The following is a 19,991-nucleotide window of genomic DNA, read 5'->3' on the forward strand; positions in this document are numbered from 1 at the left end:
GGTTAACACCCCTTTCTCAACTTGAGCTAAAAATCGCATCCAATTGATAGGTTAAAAACCTTCGAACCCCAAATGGACGTGCCAAGGGATCGTCGATATATCTTTTTAACGCTGCATTGCATTGTATGCAACCACTTTTGTATTAGGATGAATTACTTTTTTCGTTTTGTATATTATTTGGGGTTGGTGAATTTTTGTTTATCGATAAATGTTATTTATTCATTGTTAGTATTTTGATAGCAGAGGAATCAAATACATGATCTTTTTCTTCTTTCCTTCTCTTTTTATCAAGTAAATCTTATAACTTGATGAAATTTAAATAGTATGTGCATGATATTATAAATTTTAACTTAGTACAAATATTGTATACCAACAATAAAAATAAATGCACATGGCTTTCTTATTTGAACCCTTTTAAACTGAAATGAACCCATTGTAAAAAGGGAAAAAATTAAAATAAAAACGAATAATTATGACCATTTATAGTTTAGAAGCAGAGTCTTCTCTTACATGCCTCAAAAGGCAGAGTGTAGAAGCATCCTAATTCCCTAACAATTTCTTCAATCAAATCTCTGCAAATATAATCCTGCAAAGCCAACCCAATTCTTCCAAGCTCTCGCTTTTCTCCCCATGCAACGTCCCTGCACACTTCATCCACACTTTTTATCATGGCTTTGCTACTCCACATAACCAAATGATCTTCGTCGTTGACTTTCCTATTCACTGACTCGTATGCCATTCTCTCGTAGATGTATGTGCTGCTGATGTCTTCCTCTCCTGGCTTCTTTAGCAACTGCTGCTTCTGGTGCTGTATTCGCGCTGTACACAAAAAATGCCATCATCATCATTAATGATGTTAAGTTTTAATCAAATTGTAGATACACAAGATGTGATAGATTGCACTCTTGTTTATTTAGGGATTGGATAGACTAACAATCCTTTGTTGTATTAAATTGATCAGATAAAGAAATATTAGAAAACAATATGGGTTCTTTTTATGTTTCCAATATTTGTATGTGATCAATTTAATCTGACAATGGTTAGTGTATCCAATTCTCAAATAAGCATAGATATATAAGTAATGTGATGGATATTAAAAATTTATACTTTATGTGTATGCTTGTTTAGGAATGGGATACACTAACGGTTGTTGGATTAAATTGTTCCTGTATACAAATATTAGAAACTAGGTTGGTTCCTTGTATTGATGTTTTTTAAGAGTTTTTTTTAAAAAAAATAACATAACTAGATAATTTGAAAAAAAAATACTAAAACTTAAGGGAGAAAGTAATTTTGATATTTTTATAAGTTAGAGACTATTATTTTTAGATGGGGACGGGAAGAATTATATTATATGTAAAAAGAAAAGGTTAAATTATTCATTTGGTTTCCATAGTTACAAGATTCTTACTTTTTTAGTACATATAGTTAGAAAGCGATATTTTAATCCTATGATTTACATTTTAATTCTCTTCTAATCCCATTAGTTTAAAAGTGTTCTTTTTAATTCTTATAGTTTATATTTTAATTATCTTTTAGTCCCTATAATTTGAAAATAATTTTTTTAATTCCTATAATTTGTATTTTAATTACCTTTTAGTCCTTACAATAAAAAAATATATAAAAATAATTAACTACAAATTAGTTATAAATTATCAACTATTTTTTTATTACAAATTATCTTACGATAAATTAGTTATGAATTTATATGGACTAAAAATATCACTTTCAAACTATAGAAATTAAAAGAGAATTAAAATATAAATTATAAAGACTAAAAAATATAGTTTTAAAAATATAGTTACTAAAAAAGAATTAAAATGTAAATTATATGAGTTAAAAAGATTATTTTCAAACTATAAGAACTAAAAAGGTGAAAATTGTGAAACTATAAAACAGTGCTGTGCAGATATATATTAACATAAATTTACTTTCTTTGAAATATACTCCCTTTTTTTTCAAATTACCCGATAATTTGAATGTTTCAAAAACACGTCAAGCTAAAAATTACGAAAGTACATAAAAAAAACACTTGTTAAACATTTTAACTTTATTAATAAGGACATTTTAGTTAAAAACATCATTTTATCACAATAATTAGTGCAATTCGTAATATTTAAAAGTGTGTACATTATTTTAAACAATAAATAATTTGAAGGGAATGAAATGTGTTATTAGTGTGGATCAAGTCTAAAATGAATGTACAATTTCTACAGCAAAATTGGAGATGACCACAATCATGTCCTTCCAAAAACATAATGAGTTAAGGCAATGTTTTCCTCAAGCCTCCAGTACTACCTGTGCAGGTAAGCAACAAGGTTCTTGGTTGTTGGAGAGAGGGTGGCTGTGTGGGGCTATAAATTAACAAATCCCTGAAAAAGTGGGTTTCTGCATGCCCAGTGACAGGTAAAAGCTCCAAAGCTATGTGCCTCTTTTTCTTTTGAACATCTTTTGACTGCCTCAAGTCATGAGGCATAGTCTATACTTTCTAGAGTACTACAAATTGTGGTCCAAGATCCATCCCCAAAACAGCCCAATTTATTATTTTATTTTTATTTTGGATCAGAAAAATGTTTGGGCTTCTTTGATTTTTTATTCTAGCGACAAGCATATATAAGTAATTGCTGGGTAGAGGATGTGAAAAAAGAATTATCTATGGTGAAATGTACATAGAACTTTTGGAAAGAGGAATTATTCACTGTTTTCATCCTAGTAGATAGCTGTGAATCACTTTATGTTCAATTGGGTGCGGGATGATTGCAGTGGTAAGAGGAAATTAATTTGTCTCCCACTATGATGGTCATGATAGTGTGGAATACAAGAAGTTATGATTTCAAAGCCTGGAATCCTAAATATGCTGGGTAGCGGCAGCATGTGCTTTTTGATCAAAGATCATTGTCTCTCCTATTCATGAGTAAGTCCTAGTAACTCCTTTAACACCATCAAAGTTAATTACAAACTATGCCTCTTTCTGGCTTAGGGATTGTGAATGTCCTTTAACAAAATGACGACCAAGTTGTTTGTAATTGGCCTACAGCATATGCCACTTATATACTGATTCTACTTTAGTCTTGGTATAATCTTTCTGCCAATCCCAAATATTAAATTAAAAAGAAACAATTTTGCCATTGATCCAAAATATAACAGCGAAGCTGAATAATCCGAGCCCACTATTTTCTACTTTAGTCATTTCATACCTAATTCAAAGGAGAAAAGAAAACACTTTTGAAATTCGACATATCAACTTTAAAAATGATCAAAAGAGGTAATCAGTTCATCTAATGATCTAAATCCTATTTCTTATTCTTAAAACACCATCCATAAAAACACGGGGTACGAAACAGTAACAAGGAATATTCAGGCCATAAGTTACTTAAAGGATTATATACACTCAATTTCTCTTTTATTTCATTTATTTATTATATCACTTATTAAATGTATTACTTTCTTACGATGAGTATTTTCCAAAACTAAAACTAATTTGCTAATTAAGTGTGTGTTTCGATAAATATAAGTAAAATTGATGTTGGCTAAAGTTAATTTTGCAGAAATGTAATTTATACTTGGATGCATGCATTTATTCTAAAAAGTTAGTAAACATTAGTACAAAAAAATTTAACTAATACAAAAAGTATTTAAAATTATCTCTACTCAAAATCAATTCTAAAGCGAGAATGAATTCCTTAAAACTAAACACGTCAACATTTGTGAAACCAAACATATACTGAGCTACTCAATTAAAATTTTAATTAATTTAGCATGAAAAAAAGTACTAATGAAAAAGCCCAATGGGGATGGACACGAAGGTTTAGGGGGCTTACGAAATGAATGCCGTCCCGAGTGGCAACTCGGACTGAGTGGCGAACGAGTGAACTCGTCTAGCACAGACACTGGACTCGGTTGCTGTTGCTCCCCGTTAACCACCGAACACTTCACCTCCGGAACCGTTCGAAATTTATCCTCGAAGCCAATACAAGCCAACGCCGGCGACGGAGACGGCGTCGACGGCGGAGGAGGATCGGTCAAACGCACGGTCTCGATGATCTTCTTCAGCGCCTTCAGATCCTCGTCGCACCGCTGCAACGCCCCGAGAAGCTTCTGCCTCTTCTCCGCCACCGTATCCGTCGGCTCCGCCGGCGCCGCCTCCAGCCCCATCAGCCTCGCCACCAGAGCCGGCGCCTCGCGGCGCCTCTCCGGCGGAGGGGCCTTAGCACTCGACCGTCGAATCTCCGCTGGCAAAGTCGGACACCTGGGCACGTCGGACGACAGCCTCCGGTCATCGGCGGCGGCATTTTCCGGCGGCAAATTTCCGGCGTCGGCGGGGGTAGAAGCGGGATTCTTATTAATCTGCCTCTTTCCTGAGAATAAGGACAAAAGAAAAGAATAATACTATTTGTAATTTGTGTGACTAAAAAATTTTTCCGGAGAAAGAAAAGAAAGAAAATGCAAACAGATATGGTGTGGGCCCCAGCGCGAAACGAAACGCACCGAATGTGAGGAAGCGGCGAGAGCGACGGGAATTGGAGCTGGAGATGAAGTGGAGAATGCCGGACATGCACCCGATGGTCTTCGCGTGAATCTTCTCCGGCGGAGTTTCTCGCCGCGACGATGACGGCGACACCGCGCTGCTCTGTCTCTTCATTACTCTGTGTGTGTTTCTCTCTCTCTCTTTCTTTGCGCAGTGTTTGCGCAAAAGAGTAACTGAGTAAGTAACGGTTATCACAAGAACAACGTAAGTTAAAGCAAATTGCACGTGGAATGTTAATTATCATGTTTTGGTTTTTCTTTTTTTTTCTTTTCGTCACTGTCTGTCTTTCTTCTTTTACTTTTTTTTTTTTGGGATTACTGGGATGGGATGGTAATTAAGTTGGTAATTATTAGGTGTCTCCTGCGTAATTACATTGGTGGTTACTTTTTCTTTTTTACGAAGAATAGTATTAGAATTGGGAGACACTTTCCGTACCAAAGCATCTGGCCTACTTCTTTTTTCGTGTATAATACCAATCCACAATTATATATTAGAGTTGGCGTACGGCATTCTTAGAAGATTATTATACTACCACTAGTCTAAATTATAAGAAATTCATTTAGTTATAATTACACAACTAATCATTATGAGATCTCTTGAATTCTCTAGTCACATCTTCACATAATGAGATCTTAATCATTTTAAAAATTAAATTAACCATGATGAACTGAATACATAAAAATAATTTTATATAAATTACAATTAATATGACTTTTCAGATAATTTTATAAAAATTAATAAATTTATTACATTAATTAATTTATGATTGAATAACACGTAAAAAGTGCATATTACTTTTCTCATATTTTTATTATAAAATGAAAGTTTTAAAAAATTGAGATTAAAATCTTAAAACTTTGAGAATCTTAATTTTTTTTCACATGAGAGAATATTTTAATGGAATTGTCTAATAAATAGGAGAAATAACTACAAAAATATTCAAACTCAATTTAAAAAAATGAAAGTTTTATTGTAAATCTTTTTAACTACCAGTATAAAACAAGGTTTTAAATATCAGATTGGATCGATTGGTTCAATCAGTTAAACTATAATAGTGATCAATTCAGATACGAAAAGAATTTTAGAATGGGTGGGAACTGATCAAATTAATGTAAAATTGGCATTAAAATCTGGGTTGAACCGGTCTTTTTTTATTTTTTATTTAATCTAAAATATTTTTAAAATGAATAAAAATGCATTTTTTAATATTTCATATAAGTATCAATTGTTTTCTTATCTATTATTAATTTTTATCTTATAAAATATATAATTTAGTCATTTATACTAATTTATAATTATTTTAGATCTTAATTTTTTTAATTATATATTATCTTATTACTTAAAATATTATATAATATTAAAAAATATAAAATTCATTCAAAACTAAGATTTAACCATTGAACCAGCAAAGACACTGGTTCAACCACCCATCCAGTTATAAAAATCTTGCTATAAACTCCTTAGGTTTTGTTGTTACTTTGATTTGGGATTAGTTTTGTGAAAAATAATAATAGTATTGGTGATAATTGGGTGTGAGGCAAATCCGTGGAGTGGTTGAGTGAAATGAGGGAGTGAGGTTGGTTGCACGGGATCTCAATGAGTGCCACGCCAAAGAGGGAAAAAGTATCAGCCAAGGACTCGTTAAAAGGAAAATAAAATAATGGCCTCTGGTCAAATTCATCATGGCTTCGGCATCCAATTATGCATGACACTCATTATTAACAGTGAAGTCGGGTCCCTCTTTGTAACCTGCTTTCAAATTGTCAACAATCTAGTTAAACATTTTTTTTTAAGGAAAATCTAGTTAAACTTGGAAAACCAGACCTAAATCCTGTCTAGGCTAGTTTAAATTTTCAAGGGATAATATTATTTTTTTCACTATCACACTAGTATAGAATAATTATTAATTTTAATGAGGATTAACTTTCAGTGAAAGATATGACTTATGGTCTTTAGTAAAATCTTTCTTTATGATTTTCAAAAGATATACACATATAGAATTTATTTGTTTATAATAAATTAAATAGTCCTAGCTTTTCAATTGTCTAGGTAAAATTTAAAAATATAATTTGTAATCAGAATCTCTGTTAGATATTACTACCATTCATTGTTGCTACCTGTTTTACGTTAATTCATAATACCTCATTTAATTTCAATCCTTGCATGATTTATTAGGTCATCTGACCTACTTAATTTATAACGCTAAGGAATACGCTAATTCTAGTATTTCGTACCTCATATCAATCTATCCGTGCGTTATTTATTATGTCATCTGACCTACAAGGCTAAGGCATACCTAATTTTGTTAAAGTTGTATTAATTTCGGAAGCTAATCCTTCATTCCTGAAAAGAAGATATCAAAGAATGATAGTATTTAGTATGTAACCCAAAAAAAAAAATCCGTATTTAATATTTTTTTAAGGTCTAAAATTTGTTCTAAAAAATATTAAATTATAAGATAAAAATATTTCTAAAAGAATAAAATTTCCTTTTTCACTCCAAAAATGCATTATTCATTTCATAAGGCTATACACAACTACTCTTTTAAGAATTTAATTAAAATACACTAATATTATAAAAATGAATTAATTACCCATTTTATCACTTAACTATCATTATTTTATGAATTTTATCACTCAATTTATTTTTAATATTTTATCATCATATTTTTTATTTTCACACATTTTACCATAATGTATTTAATTTTTGTGCATTTGTCATTTTTTTTATAGAGGAAAGTTTAGTAAGTTGGATCCCAAGAACTATCATAATTAGAAATATTTTTTTATTATTTATCAATAAAATTCTCACATCTACTTGATAATTAAACTCACATCCTTTTAAGATATCAACAAAATATTTGATGATGTTATTAAAAACAAGTCAATATTATTTTTTTAACTTTTTGAGGATACATCAACACATTTTCAGAAACTTATATATATATTTTTAAAAATACAAGTATACAAATTAAGAGTTATTAAAAGAAATAACTTTATATAAAGTTATTTTTAGAGTAGTTTAATCCTCTTCTCTCGAGTTAATAATTAATATAAACAAATTATTTTCTATATCAGGATAGTAGTTTTATTACCGGAATATAGATTATTTCACTTGATTTTAACATACTAGTATCTACAACTCTGCACACTGATTCTGTCACCTCACAAATATATAGTGTTATGTAAAGTATCAATATCCCCCGAGCACTATTCAATAAAATATGATGTTAATATGAGCATGCATAAGAAGATAGACATATAAAAATCCCGTTGCTTTTGGCATATTCCATTATTACCATTCATAGCTTAAATCTAAAGTCATCGATTATATATAAAAAAGGAAAAGACAAAGAAAATAAAAAGATTATAGACGTCATTGTCTCATCGATGTCAAGTTGGTGGGTTGTCCAGCAAATGGGATTTTTCTGCTTCATAAAAGCCTGGATTTCCTGTTGCAGAAGAAGTTAGAGTTTTGTTATTCTTATACCCAAATTTAAGGCTAAATTTCAGTAACATTTGTTTTCAGAAAAAGGCACGAGAGAAACATATATACAGGCTGATTGGTTGTGTTTTATTTCTTTAAAACTATTTAGTAAAATAACTTTTAAAATCTATTTTTTTAAGAAAAGAAAAGGAAAAAAGTTAAGTTAGGTAAAATTATTTTAAAAATAATTTAAAATTTATGAAACAAGTAAACAACACAAGAATTTAAAAAGTATCAAAAAGATGTTGTTGGCTTTATATATTTTTAAAAGCAATTTTCTCTCTTGTATTTTTTAAATAATTGATAATAAACACAACATTAAATAAATTTTTTTATTTTTATATTTTCAAAAACTATAAAATGTTTTTAGAAATAGTTACCAAACAAGCTTAAATTTTTCATCTCAATGTCTACTCTATTGTCCTTTTCCTCGTCCCATAATTTGATCCAGAAGTCAGGGGTTGGAATAACCTTTGTGCGCGAAAATTAATATCAAAGCATTCCATTATTGGAACTAATTGCTTCTTTATCTTTTAGGCCCATATGGTTTGAAAAAAAAAAGAAGGTGAAAATAAGAAAAAATAAACAATAAAATGGTGTGAGACTCATCCTATTACATTCTATTTTAATTTAAAATTTTCATCTTAATTCACTTTTATTTTTCAGTTTTTCCCATACTACTAAATGGATCTTTAGCTTTTTGTGTAACTTTTAGATTTAAGTCTAATTTTCATTTTACGTACGTAACCTAATTTGTCCCTTTCGATCTGTAAATGTTTTTCATAAGCTTGATTTCTTAACGTTGTAGAAGTTTCTTATTAATGCCTCAAATGTACCTAGCTAATATTTGAATTACGTGCAGTAATTATTGACCTAATTGCTTAGTTGACCTAAACGAACAAGTTGAGAGAAAATAATTATTAGCCGCCGATACTTTAAGGCATTTTGACTGGTCTTCAAAAAATATAGCAGCTTCCTGATCATTTGTTTTTTATAAAAGGGAAATACTAGAATAATACAATATGTACTCTTTTCCTGCATGACAAAAGTAATTTTACTTAACTAAAAAAATAAATAAAAAGTGAAACAATCATCCACTATAACTGGGACGCAGCAATAAACATTAATAATTTTAATACTTATCTTAAGAAATTGAAAGTAAACAGGGACTACAATTACAATTGCCATACAATTACAAAGACTGAATTTATAGGATTGGAACAGTTTCCTTGAATCAGCCGTAATAACGTATTACAAGTGGATAATTTCTTATGAGAGTTAGTCTTTTATTTAATTAATAAATTGGAGATGTGTGTATTTACAATTGTAACTATGCTGAAATTATAAGATGGTGTACGATTATTATGTGTTTATATTTCTGGTTTTACAATTGTAATTAGTTGGCCAATGTGATATATATTCAAGCTTTACGATTCATAAGAAAAAAATTAATAATATGCGTACCTATTAGTAGAGACAATAATGATTCAAAATTGCTACTTAATAATTTTTCGTAATTATGATCACATTAGTAATATTTGTCCACAACATCAAGAATTATCATAAACTACAACTGTGACTATTAAAAACCATGAGTAAAATATTGAGGAGCTTTATGAGTTGAATGCAGTGAAGCATCGTTGAAGAGGTCCAGAAACGACAGTGCCCTGTGTCTGCATGCTAATGCTATCTCGAGTTTCGAACTAAAACAGCCAGCCAGCTAGCTAGCTAGCAAGGTCAATGAAGTAGCCCACCCCACACATTATAGTCTCTGAACCAATTACAAAGACACAGTTATATCACTTTATTAACTGGATCCTACAGCTTAAGGTGGCTTTCCTGTGCCAAAGTTTGTGAGACATCATCGTCGCGTTAATAATGACAGTTGTTGCGTTTCACAAGTCATATGTAAATTTATACCAATGAAATCAGATATCTGTGAATTTAAGATTACATTTTAATTTAAAATTTTAAGTCTTTTTCATATGATAGTCTCTCTCAAATGAAATTTAATTTTGATACACAAGTATTCAATGATGATTCTTAAAGCTTAATAGTAGCTGTTCCTACTTGTATAATTATTATAGTCAACATGCTTTAATACTTTGCATACTACTGCAACATCTGTCGGATCCGTTGCTTGGTTTTTATGCATGAACTCATCCATTAGAAAAACTTTTATTACAAGGGATTTTATGTCCATAGATCTATTGTCATCATTTTATTCATCCAAATCGAATCATCAATTCTAATACCAATTGTTGAATAAATTAAGGGAGATAAACATCAAGAATATTTACATCAATGAACTTATTATAATAATTATATTGTTAGCATAAAAAATTATATTGTTAACTCGATCAAAATTTTTGTTAATATCATTTTTAAATAATTATTGTAATAATAAACTTATTATATACAAAAATTTGTGAATAAAAAATTATGTTATCCGTGCATACATATTTACACCTTAAATAAGTATATATCTAATATTGTATGTTCATTATTAATGAATTATATTTGAAATCATAAAAATAATGTTTCGTACTTTTTTTATATGGTGGTCACTTTTTTATAAATGAATTAAGGATAAATATTTATTTTTTTCATTAAATTTGTTAGACATGGGTAGCTAGGTCCCTAAAATATAAAAAATTAAAATTTTATCTCCAAATTTATAAAAAGTATAACAAATTAGTTTTGTCGTTAGTTTCTTCCGTGTATTAACTCAAACTAGTTGACTATTTAGAAAAAAAAAAAAAAATATATATATATATATAAATCGTGGTTGGGGAGGTTATAATAGCAAGAGTCATTGGAATTTTTTTATACTTTGGAAGAATCCATTTTTGTTATTAATAGACTAGGAAGAAGAAAAAAATAACTGAAAAGTCAAATAGTTATTCATCAAAGTCTCAATTATTCAATGACAAGAATTAAACAACGATATATAGCTCAGGAGACCAATTTGTTTATTTACATTAAGTTTTCGAGGAGCTCATTTAAGACTTACTCGAACAATTACTCAACAAAAAATTAAAGCGGAAAAAAAGAGATTTTCATGGTTTATGGATTAGTCAAATAAATACAGTAATACATATCATATATGTAGTTGTCACATGTCAAAAAAATTAACTTTTTTTATTTAATATCCAAACTTAACAATTTGTTCTTATTTTAGTCGTTAAACTTAATCCTTTAATGATATTTTGGCCCCTAAACTTAACTACGTACTGTCATTCTGGTTCTGAGAACACTTTTGAATATTTAATTAAGATTCACACTAGATATAAATTGCTAGCATAATAATAAAAAATTATATTTATTTATAGTAATAACAATTATTAATGATGATCAAAATTGAATATAAAATAATTGTCAAAAGAATAGAAATAAAAATATTATATTTATATTTGAAGTGTGTGTTATGTAACAAAATTAAAAATAAATAAACATATGAAAATTAAATTAATTTTTCATAAGAATCAACTTAAAAATGTTATTATGTAAATATATAGATAGTGACACATGATTTATTTTTAAAAGTCAGTATAATTATTTAAATAAGGAGGAAATTAAAAAGTAAAGAGATATATAATGAATAATTTTATTGACGAAAATTTAAGATAAAATTTGATATTTTTGGTTTTTCACCTTTTATTATATTTTTCTATTTTGTATACTCCATGACTAATATAATGGATGAACTATATTTTATAATTACATATTCCATAATGACAAACAACTACTACCTTTTCCATTAAAAATATAATAGGAGAATTATATTTTATGCTTAATTTTATAGGTCATATATTTTTAATTTATAATGAATTATGTCCTCTAATACTCAATCGATCAGTGTGAAAATTGCAAAAAGGTATATAAAAAAATAGTTCTAACACTTTTATTTTTCATGTCATCTTACACTTAATCATTAGAATGGATCGAGTATTGTTTAACTGTCTTCTCGTCATTAACATTATTTCATAAAATAAATAAATTAATTAATTTAACATTTTACACATATTAATAACATATAAGATAATAACTTAATTTAGGTAGAATATTTGGTTTTGAAACCTTATAGAATCTTGTTAGTAATATCCTATATTTAGCACTTACTAGTGTGATATAAACACTCACAAATTAGTTTCATATTTATAATAAAATTTAAATGATAGAATTGTAAAAAGAATAGAAGTGAAAGAATACGGTAATGTTTATGTTAATAATTTCATGGAACATGAGACTTAATTGAGTATTTAAAAGTACTTTTACGGACCAAAACGACAATATGTGTTAAGTTCAGGGACTAAAATAAGAGTAAGTTACTAAGTTTAAAGACTAAATTAAAAAGTCAATTTTTTAACATATGACAGTCATGTAAATGACACGCGACAACCACTTGATGACATGTGACAATCGCCAACAACCACGTCATCATTGGAAGTGTCACATAGACATAACCGTTTGAGTTAGTGGAGAAAACTAATGGTAGGACTAATTTGTCACACTTTTTACAAATTCGAGAACAAAATTTTAATTTTTCATCTTTTAACTAGAAACCTAACTGTGAACGCTTAACAAATTCAATTACGAAAATGAATATTTATCCATGAATTGATGATGATATAAGATTAATTTTATAAAATTATTATTCTCTTTCATTTATTTATTATTTTTTCTTAATCTATATAAAATAACTTGTTATGATAATTATTTTGAAATGGAAGGAATGAATATGTAGTATACACATGTTTACTTGAATAAGGTTTGGAATTCAATCCCAAACTTAGTCTCTCTTTAGATAGCTGAAAGTGAAAGTTTGAAACAATATTGAAAGGAGATGAAACTAGGTAAGTCCATGTTATTCGGTTCAATTGAAACATAGATGAAAATTTAAAAAATTAGATGGAGCCCATTAAAAATGTATTCACCTCAAAAATGAAGTAAAAGCCATAAAAGGAACCGTAATTGTGTGAAGTTTTGTGACGTTCCAAAATAGTCCCTCCTTTTTTATTCTCACCCTGGTGACTCTTGTGTGTGCATGTATATGAATGAGACTAACAACTATAATTTAAATATTTCACCTCTTTAATATTTTCATCTAAATCAAACAACCTTACTTTTAAATCTTTTTCATTTCTTTTTATTCTTTTTTTTATTTCTCACACTTTCATTCTTTTTTATTCCACTCATTGAATATAGTGTTAGACATAAGTCGTGTGGTTATAGAAATACTACTTTATCTTAAAATGGGCCAACTCAATAAAAAAAATAAAAGAAATCAATTGGATGTTAAATAAAAGTTCAGATTCCTCCTTAGTACAAAATAAAATACAATATACTATTTCACTAAAATATAAATAAGATATATCGTACAATTATGTATATTTTTAGAATAAAAAAGAAAATACTAAATTATGTGTTGATTAAACCAAAAAAAAGAACAAACAAGTATCACCCTTGGTATAAAAATTATTTTCATGTATAGAAAAGAAAAACGATGCAGTCCACACTTAAGTACACATGTCGCACTTGGCACTTCCTTGTTTTAATTTCAGTTTGTTATTTTTTTTAGTTAAAAGTATTAGTTTCTTTCAATCCACTAAGTTATTAGAAACTAATCATCTATTATTGGTCCCAAAAAAATTATATAAAGAGGAAATCAAATACAGATTTTGTGTGCTAAATAATGGAACTTTACATCATTATCATAATCTTATGAATTATTTTTAGTTTGTTATTAACTCTTTTAAACTTTATTACATTTTTTCCATTATTTTTTTTGTTTACATTTTTGTCCTTTATTTATTATCAACTTATCATTAAAAAAATATGATCAATATATGAATTCAATGCCTCTTTAATTTTTTACTCGAAATTATTTTTCTTTATTTTTTTTTCACTTGCGACAATTACTTATTTCATCTTTATTTTTCTACAAAAAAGGCTAAAATCTTTTTATTCTTCGGTCAAATAAGTGAAATTTTAAGACAGAGATAGAAAATGTTTTGAAAGATTCAATAGTGAAAAATGGGATATTGATTTTAAAAGATGTGATGGGGTGTTAAGGTTTCGAAGATGGAAAATGTTGAACTTTTATGGTTTTGAATGAAATGTGGCATTTGATTGATGGGTTTTAGTAAAAGAGGGTTTAAAATAGTTTAATTGATTAAATCCATAGTCAATTTGTTAAGAATGTGAGAATTTAGAAATTTTATAAAGAAGATAATAGACAAAAGAACTTGATTATAACATTTAAAAAGTTAGAAGAATAAGTTCGAATCAAAATCGCACATTAATTTCTATTTTATTTATTGCGTCTATCTTAATTTTTGTTAAACTCGTCAAAAAAATAATTTGTTAATTAATTGGGCTGTTCAGGCATTTGCGTATTACGATTTTTCTATTGGGCTGGTTTTGCATTGGGCTCCTTGTTTCAATTCTGTGTATTAATTTGAAGGCAGTTGATATATATACGTCCCTTTCTTAATAACTTACCTCCCTTTTGTATTTATGTGCGCCCTCGATATAAACCCGACAACAGATGGAAGCCGCTACTAAGTTTTGTTAACCGGTTAACCCTATCACGGGTGGGTTATGCTTTTGAGTAGAATAAGAACTGGTTTAAGATCCTATTTCTATCCTCTTTATCTTATATTTATTTGCATAACCACACTTTAATTAAGCTACCTCGGCATTATGTGAGGTAATATGCTCCTTATTTATTTTGAGCTGGTTTCTTGTTATTTCAATTTATCGCAAGAAAATACACAAATGAGTTATAAAATATTACATTTTAAAAATTAAGAGTTAGCGGAGGTGAAATAAAATAAGAAGAAAAATAATAATACATGATAAAAGATTTTCCACTTATTCCCCATAAAATTCATAGAACAATATAATTAACAAGTTGTGACAGTCGATATTCTTGATTCAAACTATGTATTAAACATCTCACACAAGAAACTAGCATTAGCATTCTCATCACTGCAATAGAGGCAAGGATGCTGCTGAAACCCTTGAGTCTCCAACTTCTTCCTTGCCCTTATGACAAGGTCTCTATTGCTTAGCAGAGGCGAATTCTCCCTCAGCACCATCTCAACCGCATTGCTGAAGGCTCCATACGCCTTCTGGCCGCAGGCCACATTGGGGTTCATGTCAGCAGAGGTCTCATCAGCCTGGCAGCCACTCAGCAGAATCCCCTCATCAGGCCTCAGTGGCTCCAGCAGATCGAGGTCCGGCGCCGGAATCCGGAACCTCAGGCTGGCCTCTGAGCCAAAGAGCTCCAGCAGATGGGTGCCAATGTCTGTTGTGTTCACTTTTGTTAGCCATGAGAGTTGCTGCATTATGGACTCAAATGGGATTGCCTTTGGGGTGCTGCAACTTGGTTTTGATGTGGAATCTTTTTCAGTTGATGAGGATGGTCCTATTTGTTCTTTCTCTTTGTCTATTAGGCCTCCACTGTGGCATGAGTCTGAGAGGATTGTGAGGCTTGCACCCTTTGGCACCCGGTTCACTAGTTGCCGCAAGTCCAAATCTGTGTAACATGACAGCAAAAGTAAAAATATCAGTTCTGTAAGTATATGATGTTCCCTATGGTAATAGGCTTCTCTCATATAGTTCAAGTATATATATATATGGTCTATACTCTTTTCCATAGCTTTTTAACTAGGAATTAAATGGATAAATTGGGATTAAGCACTTCTTATGAAAAGAGTTTATCATATCTCCATAAATTATATCAAGCTTACTTTGGTTTTGCATAGCTTATGAAAATAGTTTAAGAGAAATTAGGTTATGCACCAAAGTAATTTTACATCTGATTACAAAATTATTTTACATTGTCAATATATGATCATTAAACTCGGAGTTTAATCATATTTCTTCTTTCATTATATTTTCTATTGGCGAAATAACAGTAGTAATACAGGGAGACATCCTTTAGTTGCTACTGAATATGGCGTTGTTGATATGTTGTGATTGTCAGCAGAGGCAAAAGTAGAAAATTACTGTACGGGTTCAAACTCAAACAATTTCAACCAAATCGCAGCTACTTAATAAGCTTCTAGGCACCATAGAATTGTCCCAGTGAAGGTTTGCCCCCAAGTGGCGCAAGTGGTGTAAAGGATATTCAAACCCATATTTAAAGAAAAGGTGGGAGTTCATTCTCAATTTTTAATCACATGGGTCAACCTACATTCATTTAAAATTAACTTATACATAATTATTTCTATTTTAATTACTTATTCAATAAACCTTTTTCCTATGGGTTCATATATAATTAAAAAAGTTATCTTATACGTTGAACTTAAATATAAACAAATTTAATTAATTTTATTATATTTAATGTTATTATTCTTAAAACATTCTTTATTTAATTAGTTCTATTTTCAATGACTTTTTTTTATCCATAATAACAAGTTTCAATTAACGATATTTTAGAAATAATTTTATTTATCACTTGAGATTAGTAAAATTAAATAATATGAACTATTTTTTTTAATTAATGTGAAATGAATTATTTTTATTTATGCATGAGTCTAAAGCATGGGTATGTTTATACTTATTGTGCATAAGGTCTAAAAATGAGTGCTGTCAACTCAAGTGCATATTTCAATTGTGTGATTGGCATGGAGAGGGGAAATTATACAAACCAGTGATGAGATTGAAGTCACAAGGCACAATGGCTTCCTCATGGCGGAAGGGGTGGCCATGTTTCTTGGAAGGGATCCTTGTTCCATGTCCACTATAGTGAAAATAGAGCACATCCCCAGCTTCAGCTCCATCAACCATGTTAGCCAGTGCCTCCTTAATATTAGCACCAGTGGGCAATTTATTAGAAGAGTGAGGTGCATCAGTGAGAAGCTCAATGTTAGAGGGATCAAACCCAAAGCGCTTCTCCAGCGTGTCCTTCATTGCCAACACATCGTTTATGCAACCATGCAATTCATTGCTAGTGTTGGGGTAATTGCAACCCACCAAAACAGCCACCCTCTTGTTTTTCTTCTGCCCCTCCATATTCATGATGTCACTTCAAATATGTGAAAACTATGAAAGCAAGTTAATTTCTTAATGTGATTGATTAATTGCTCATTGTTCAATCTCCTCCAATGGTGATAGCTTTATATAGTTCGTAGGGGAGCATTAGCTATCCCTTTTGATTTGCCACAAGCAACATTCATTATGAGTGTTTGTGTTGGCTTTCAAGCGAGGGAACTTCTGTTTTTGGATATAATAAAAAACCATGTTATGTGTGAAGGACTTTGTTCAACCAACAATTGTTAGAACTTAATTACGTGGGAAACACAATATGGTAATTTGTTTGCAGCGTGAAAATTTGTTTATTGCAGGAAATCAAGCACTTTCAAATAAAGGATGCTAATTGGTGAATCTCAGGATTTAACCTTTTTAGAAATTTGGATAAAGAAATTTGCTCAACAGTTTGAAAGGGAAGTACGAAAAGTATGGAAATGGTAAAGAGTTGTCACGCGTGTCAAATTCCTCTTTCTTTCTTTTTTTTCTTTTTTATTTATGTTTTACCAATAAGAAAGAAGCAGTCTGTTTTCTATTTAACTTTGTAGTAGCTTTTCTGTAACATAGAGCATTACTCTCCTTGGATAAATGGATATTAAATGAATGAGATTTTTTTACTATATAAAGTTTTCTTTTCTTTTTTTTACTATATTGCATTCTTTTTTGTGAAGTTGAATTTTGAAGCATAGAATGGCGTTATTTAACTTGGAGTTTTGACCTTTGGAAATTTGATCCAAGCCTAAGCAATATCACAATAGTCCCTTCACGTATGAGAATCAACGCAAACACTTGAAAATGATATTTCACCAAACATATACAAACAGCTAATCATTTTAGAAAACATTTAGACTATGTTTGGAGAAAAGTTAAAAACGTGTTCTGGAACATTTCAATGTATATTCCTAAAGTTTAAGACACAAAATAAAAAAGAAAATTATTATATTTGAATTAAATATATTTTTAAAGTCTCTCAACTTATATCCAAGCATGCAATTATGGGAACAATTAGAATGGTTGCTGATACTCACTAATTCACTATATGATTTTATGTTCAATCTTATATTTGAAAATACATAATATTGTCCGAAGAAGAATTGCAATAACATGTAAAAATTTTGTTGGTGGATAATTTATAAATACCTCAGTAAGTATTTTTTTAGTCTTGAGGTATACCCTGGTTCTAGTGAGCATGGTATCTAACTCACCTAAACTTTAGTTAACGAAAAAAAAAGAATTGTGGCATTCCCATACCACACTTCAAAAAACTATTTTTGTTTGAAAAAGAAATTCAAGCTAAGCTATTAAATGACCATTCTGGACTAGTTGGAACTTGGAAGCCAAGCTAAGCTATGTAAACTTATTTTGTTTAAAACAAATTAATTTATTAATTTAGCTTTTTCTTTGGTATTGTTTATGACAAATTTCCGTGACTTCTGTTCATCACACAGCCCTTGCGTGCAAGTAAACCTAATATAGTTAGCGCATATCTCCCACCGGCCACAAAAAAATGTGAGCTACATGGATAAGTTCTTTTCTTGCAAGTGATGGAAACAACACAAGTTTCCCATTGAAATTAAACATTCCAACTTGTAAACCTCAATTATCATTCCTTGATCTTAATTCATTGTAGTACGGAACTAATCTGATTTGACTTAGAAAGAGTTCGAAAGAATATTTGAATTGATTTTTATAGCAATTTCCATGTTTATAATGCTACGGACAAGACCAAGCCCAAGCCCGAGTCCCTATCATTGCCACAAGAATACTCATGTATCTAGTGCTTCTAAAAATTGGCTGTTTCTTTCAGCACCAAAATATTGTTTCCTGCACCCTTTCTAAGCTTCTGGATTGAACAATCTGAAATGTAAAATTACATTCTGATATGTTACACTAACACCTTTTGGCTTCTGGAATGACCAATCCCGAAGGGGATAAAAATACTTTGGAAAGGTGTAAGAAGAAATTTTTGGAGTGCAGGAAGCAATAGCCCTGAAAACTCTGTTAGGCCCAAAAGATAATAGTTTAGAAACCCAATGCGTGGATGAATTAAAAAAAAAAAGGCAAGACCAGGTTAGGTTATGTTTTATACTTTTCTATATTGATTAAATACTTTGTGGCTAGGTGTCTGGAAAGAGTTTGTTATGACTTGTGACTTATGAGTTGGATATTTGGCACTGGGAGTCTTAGCATGCTAAGGGCATATATATATATATATATATATATATATATATATATATATATATATATATATATATTGTAGAGATTTAATGAAATAAGTTATATTGAAGAATAAATGGTAAATTTTAAAAAATTTATTTAAATTATTTATAATATGAAGGATGAAGGAATGATTTTTTTCTTCAAAATTAATTACATTTTTTGTTCTTTTATTTGGACTATGTGTGATTTTGATTGCTCAACCTTTTCCTATTTAATTAAATCTCTCAATTTTTAAAATTAAAAGAATTTAGCTCTAAAAGCCTCAAATTCTCATTTTTAACTAAAAATATTTTCTAAATAAAATTAATTAGATTGTCTTTAATCAGAATTAACTCATTAAAACATCAAATTTTGCACAAAATAAAAAGAAATTACACTTTTTCCTCCTCAAACCCTAATCTTATATCTAATAAAATCATTCAAATTTCATCACCTTTCCACTAATTTTCTTATCTAAGCTTTTAAAATTATTTTATATCTCATACATCATGCAACCACAAATATTTGAATAAAGAATAATAATATTGTGTTTTTACATAGACAATTCTTTATAGATGAAGAGATGTCAAGGGAATTTCTTACTTCCTAAACAAATCTTTCTGCATCTATATGTAAATAATGATTTATCTTATGGATTTTTCTGTTTTAATATTATATTTGAGAGTGATCAATATTTATCAAATTTATTCCTATCTAATGAAACACTATTGGATCAAAT

At 29.5% G+C, this 19,991-nt stretch overlaps 2 protein-coding genes across 2 annotated transcripts; both read right to left on the reverse strand.

The window, feature by feature from the left end:
* Positions 1 to 367: 367 nt before the first annotated feature.
* Positions 368 to 4,733, reverse strand: LOC114399268. Its single transcript, XM_028361421.1, has 3 exons — positions 4,489 to 4,733; positions 3,822 to 4,358; positions 368 to 819 (listed from the first exon to the last, which is right to left on the reverse strand). Exons 1-3 carry the CDS (start codon positions 4,640 to 4,642, stop codon positions 488 to 490), a joined length of 1,023 nt encoding a protein of 340 aa, XP_028217222.1. The 5' UTR covers positions 4,643 to 4,733; the 3' UTR covers positions 368 to 487.
* A 10,129-nt stretch (positions 4,734 to 14,862) lies between these two features.
* Positions 14,863 to 17,130, reverse strand: LOC114399243 (metacaspase-9). Its single transcript, XM_028361387.1, has 2 exons — positions 16,675 to 17,130; positions 14,863 to 15,557 (listed from the first exon to the last, which is right to left on the reverse strand). The coding sequence occupies exons 1-2, from the start codon at positions 17,042 to 17,044 to the stop codon at positions 14,959 to 14,961; spliced, it is 969 nt and encodes a 322-aa protein (XP_028217188.1). The 5' UTR covers positions 17,045 to 17,130; the 3' UTR covers positions 14,863 to 14,958.
* Between the last annotated feature and the right edge of the window lie 2,861 nt (positions 17,131 to 19,991).

This window comes from Glycine soja, chromosome 19 (genome assembly GCF_004193775.1).
Source record: "Glycine soja cultivar W05 chromosome 19, ASM419377v2, whole genome shotgun sequence".
Taxonomy (NCBI): domain Eukaryota; kingdom Viridiplantae; phylum Streptophyta; class Magnoliopsida; order Fabales; family Fabaceae; genus Glycine; species Glycine soja.

Coding starts and splice junctions, on each gene's coding strand:
- LOC114399243 (XM_028361387.1), bottom strand. CDS start 17,044: ATGAATATGGAGGGGCAGAAGAAAAACAAGAGGGTGGCTGTTTTGGTG. Junction 15,558..16,674: donor TGACTTCAATCTCATCACTG/GTTTGTATAATT, acceptor CATGTTACACAG/ATTTGGACTTGCGGCAACTA.
- LOC114399268 (XM_028361421.1), bottom strand. CDS start 4,642: ATGAAGAGACAGAGCAGCGCGGTGTCGCCGTCATCGTCGCGGCGAGAA. Junction 4,359..4,488: donor TCGCCGCTTCCTCACATTCG/GTGCGTTTCGTT, acceptor CCTTATTCTCAG/GAAAGAGGCAGATTAATAAG. Junction 820..3,821: donor CTCGGGACGGCATTCATTTC/GTAAGCCCCCTA, acceptor TTTTGTGTACAG/CGCGAATACAGCACCAGAAG.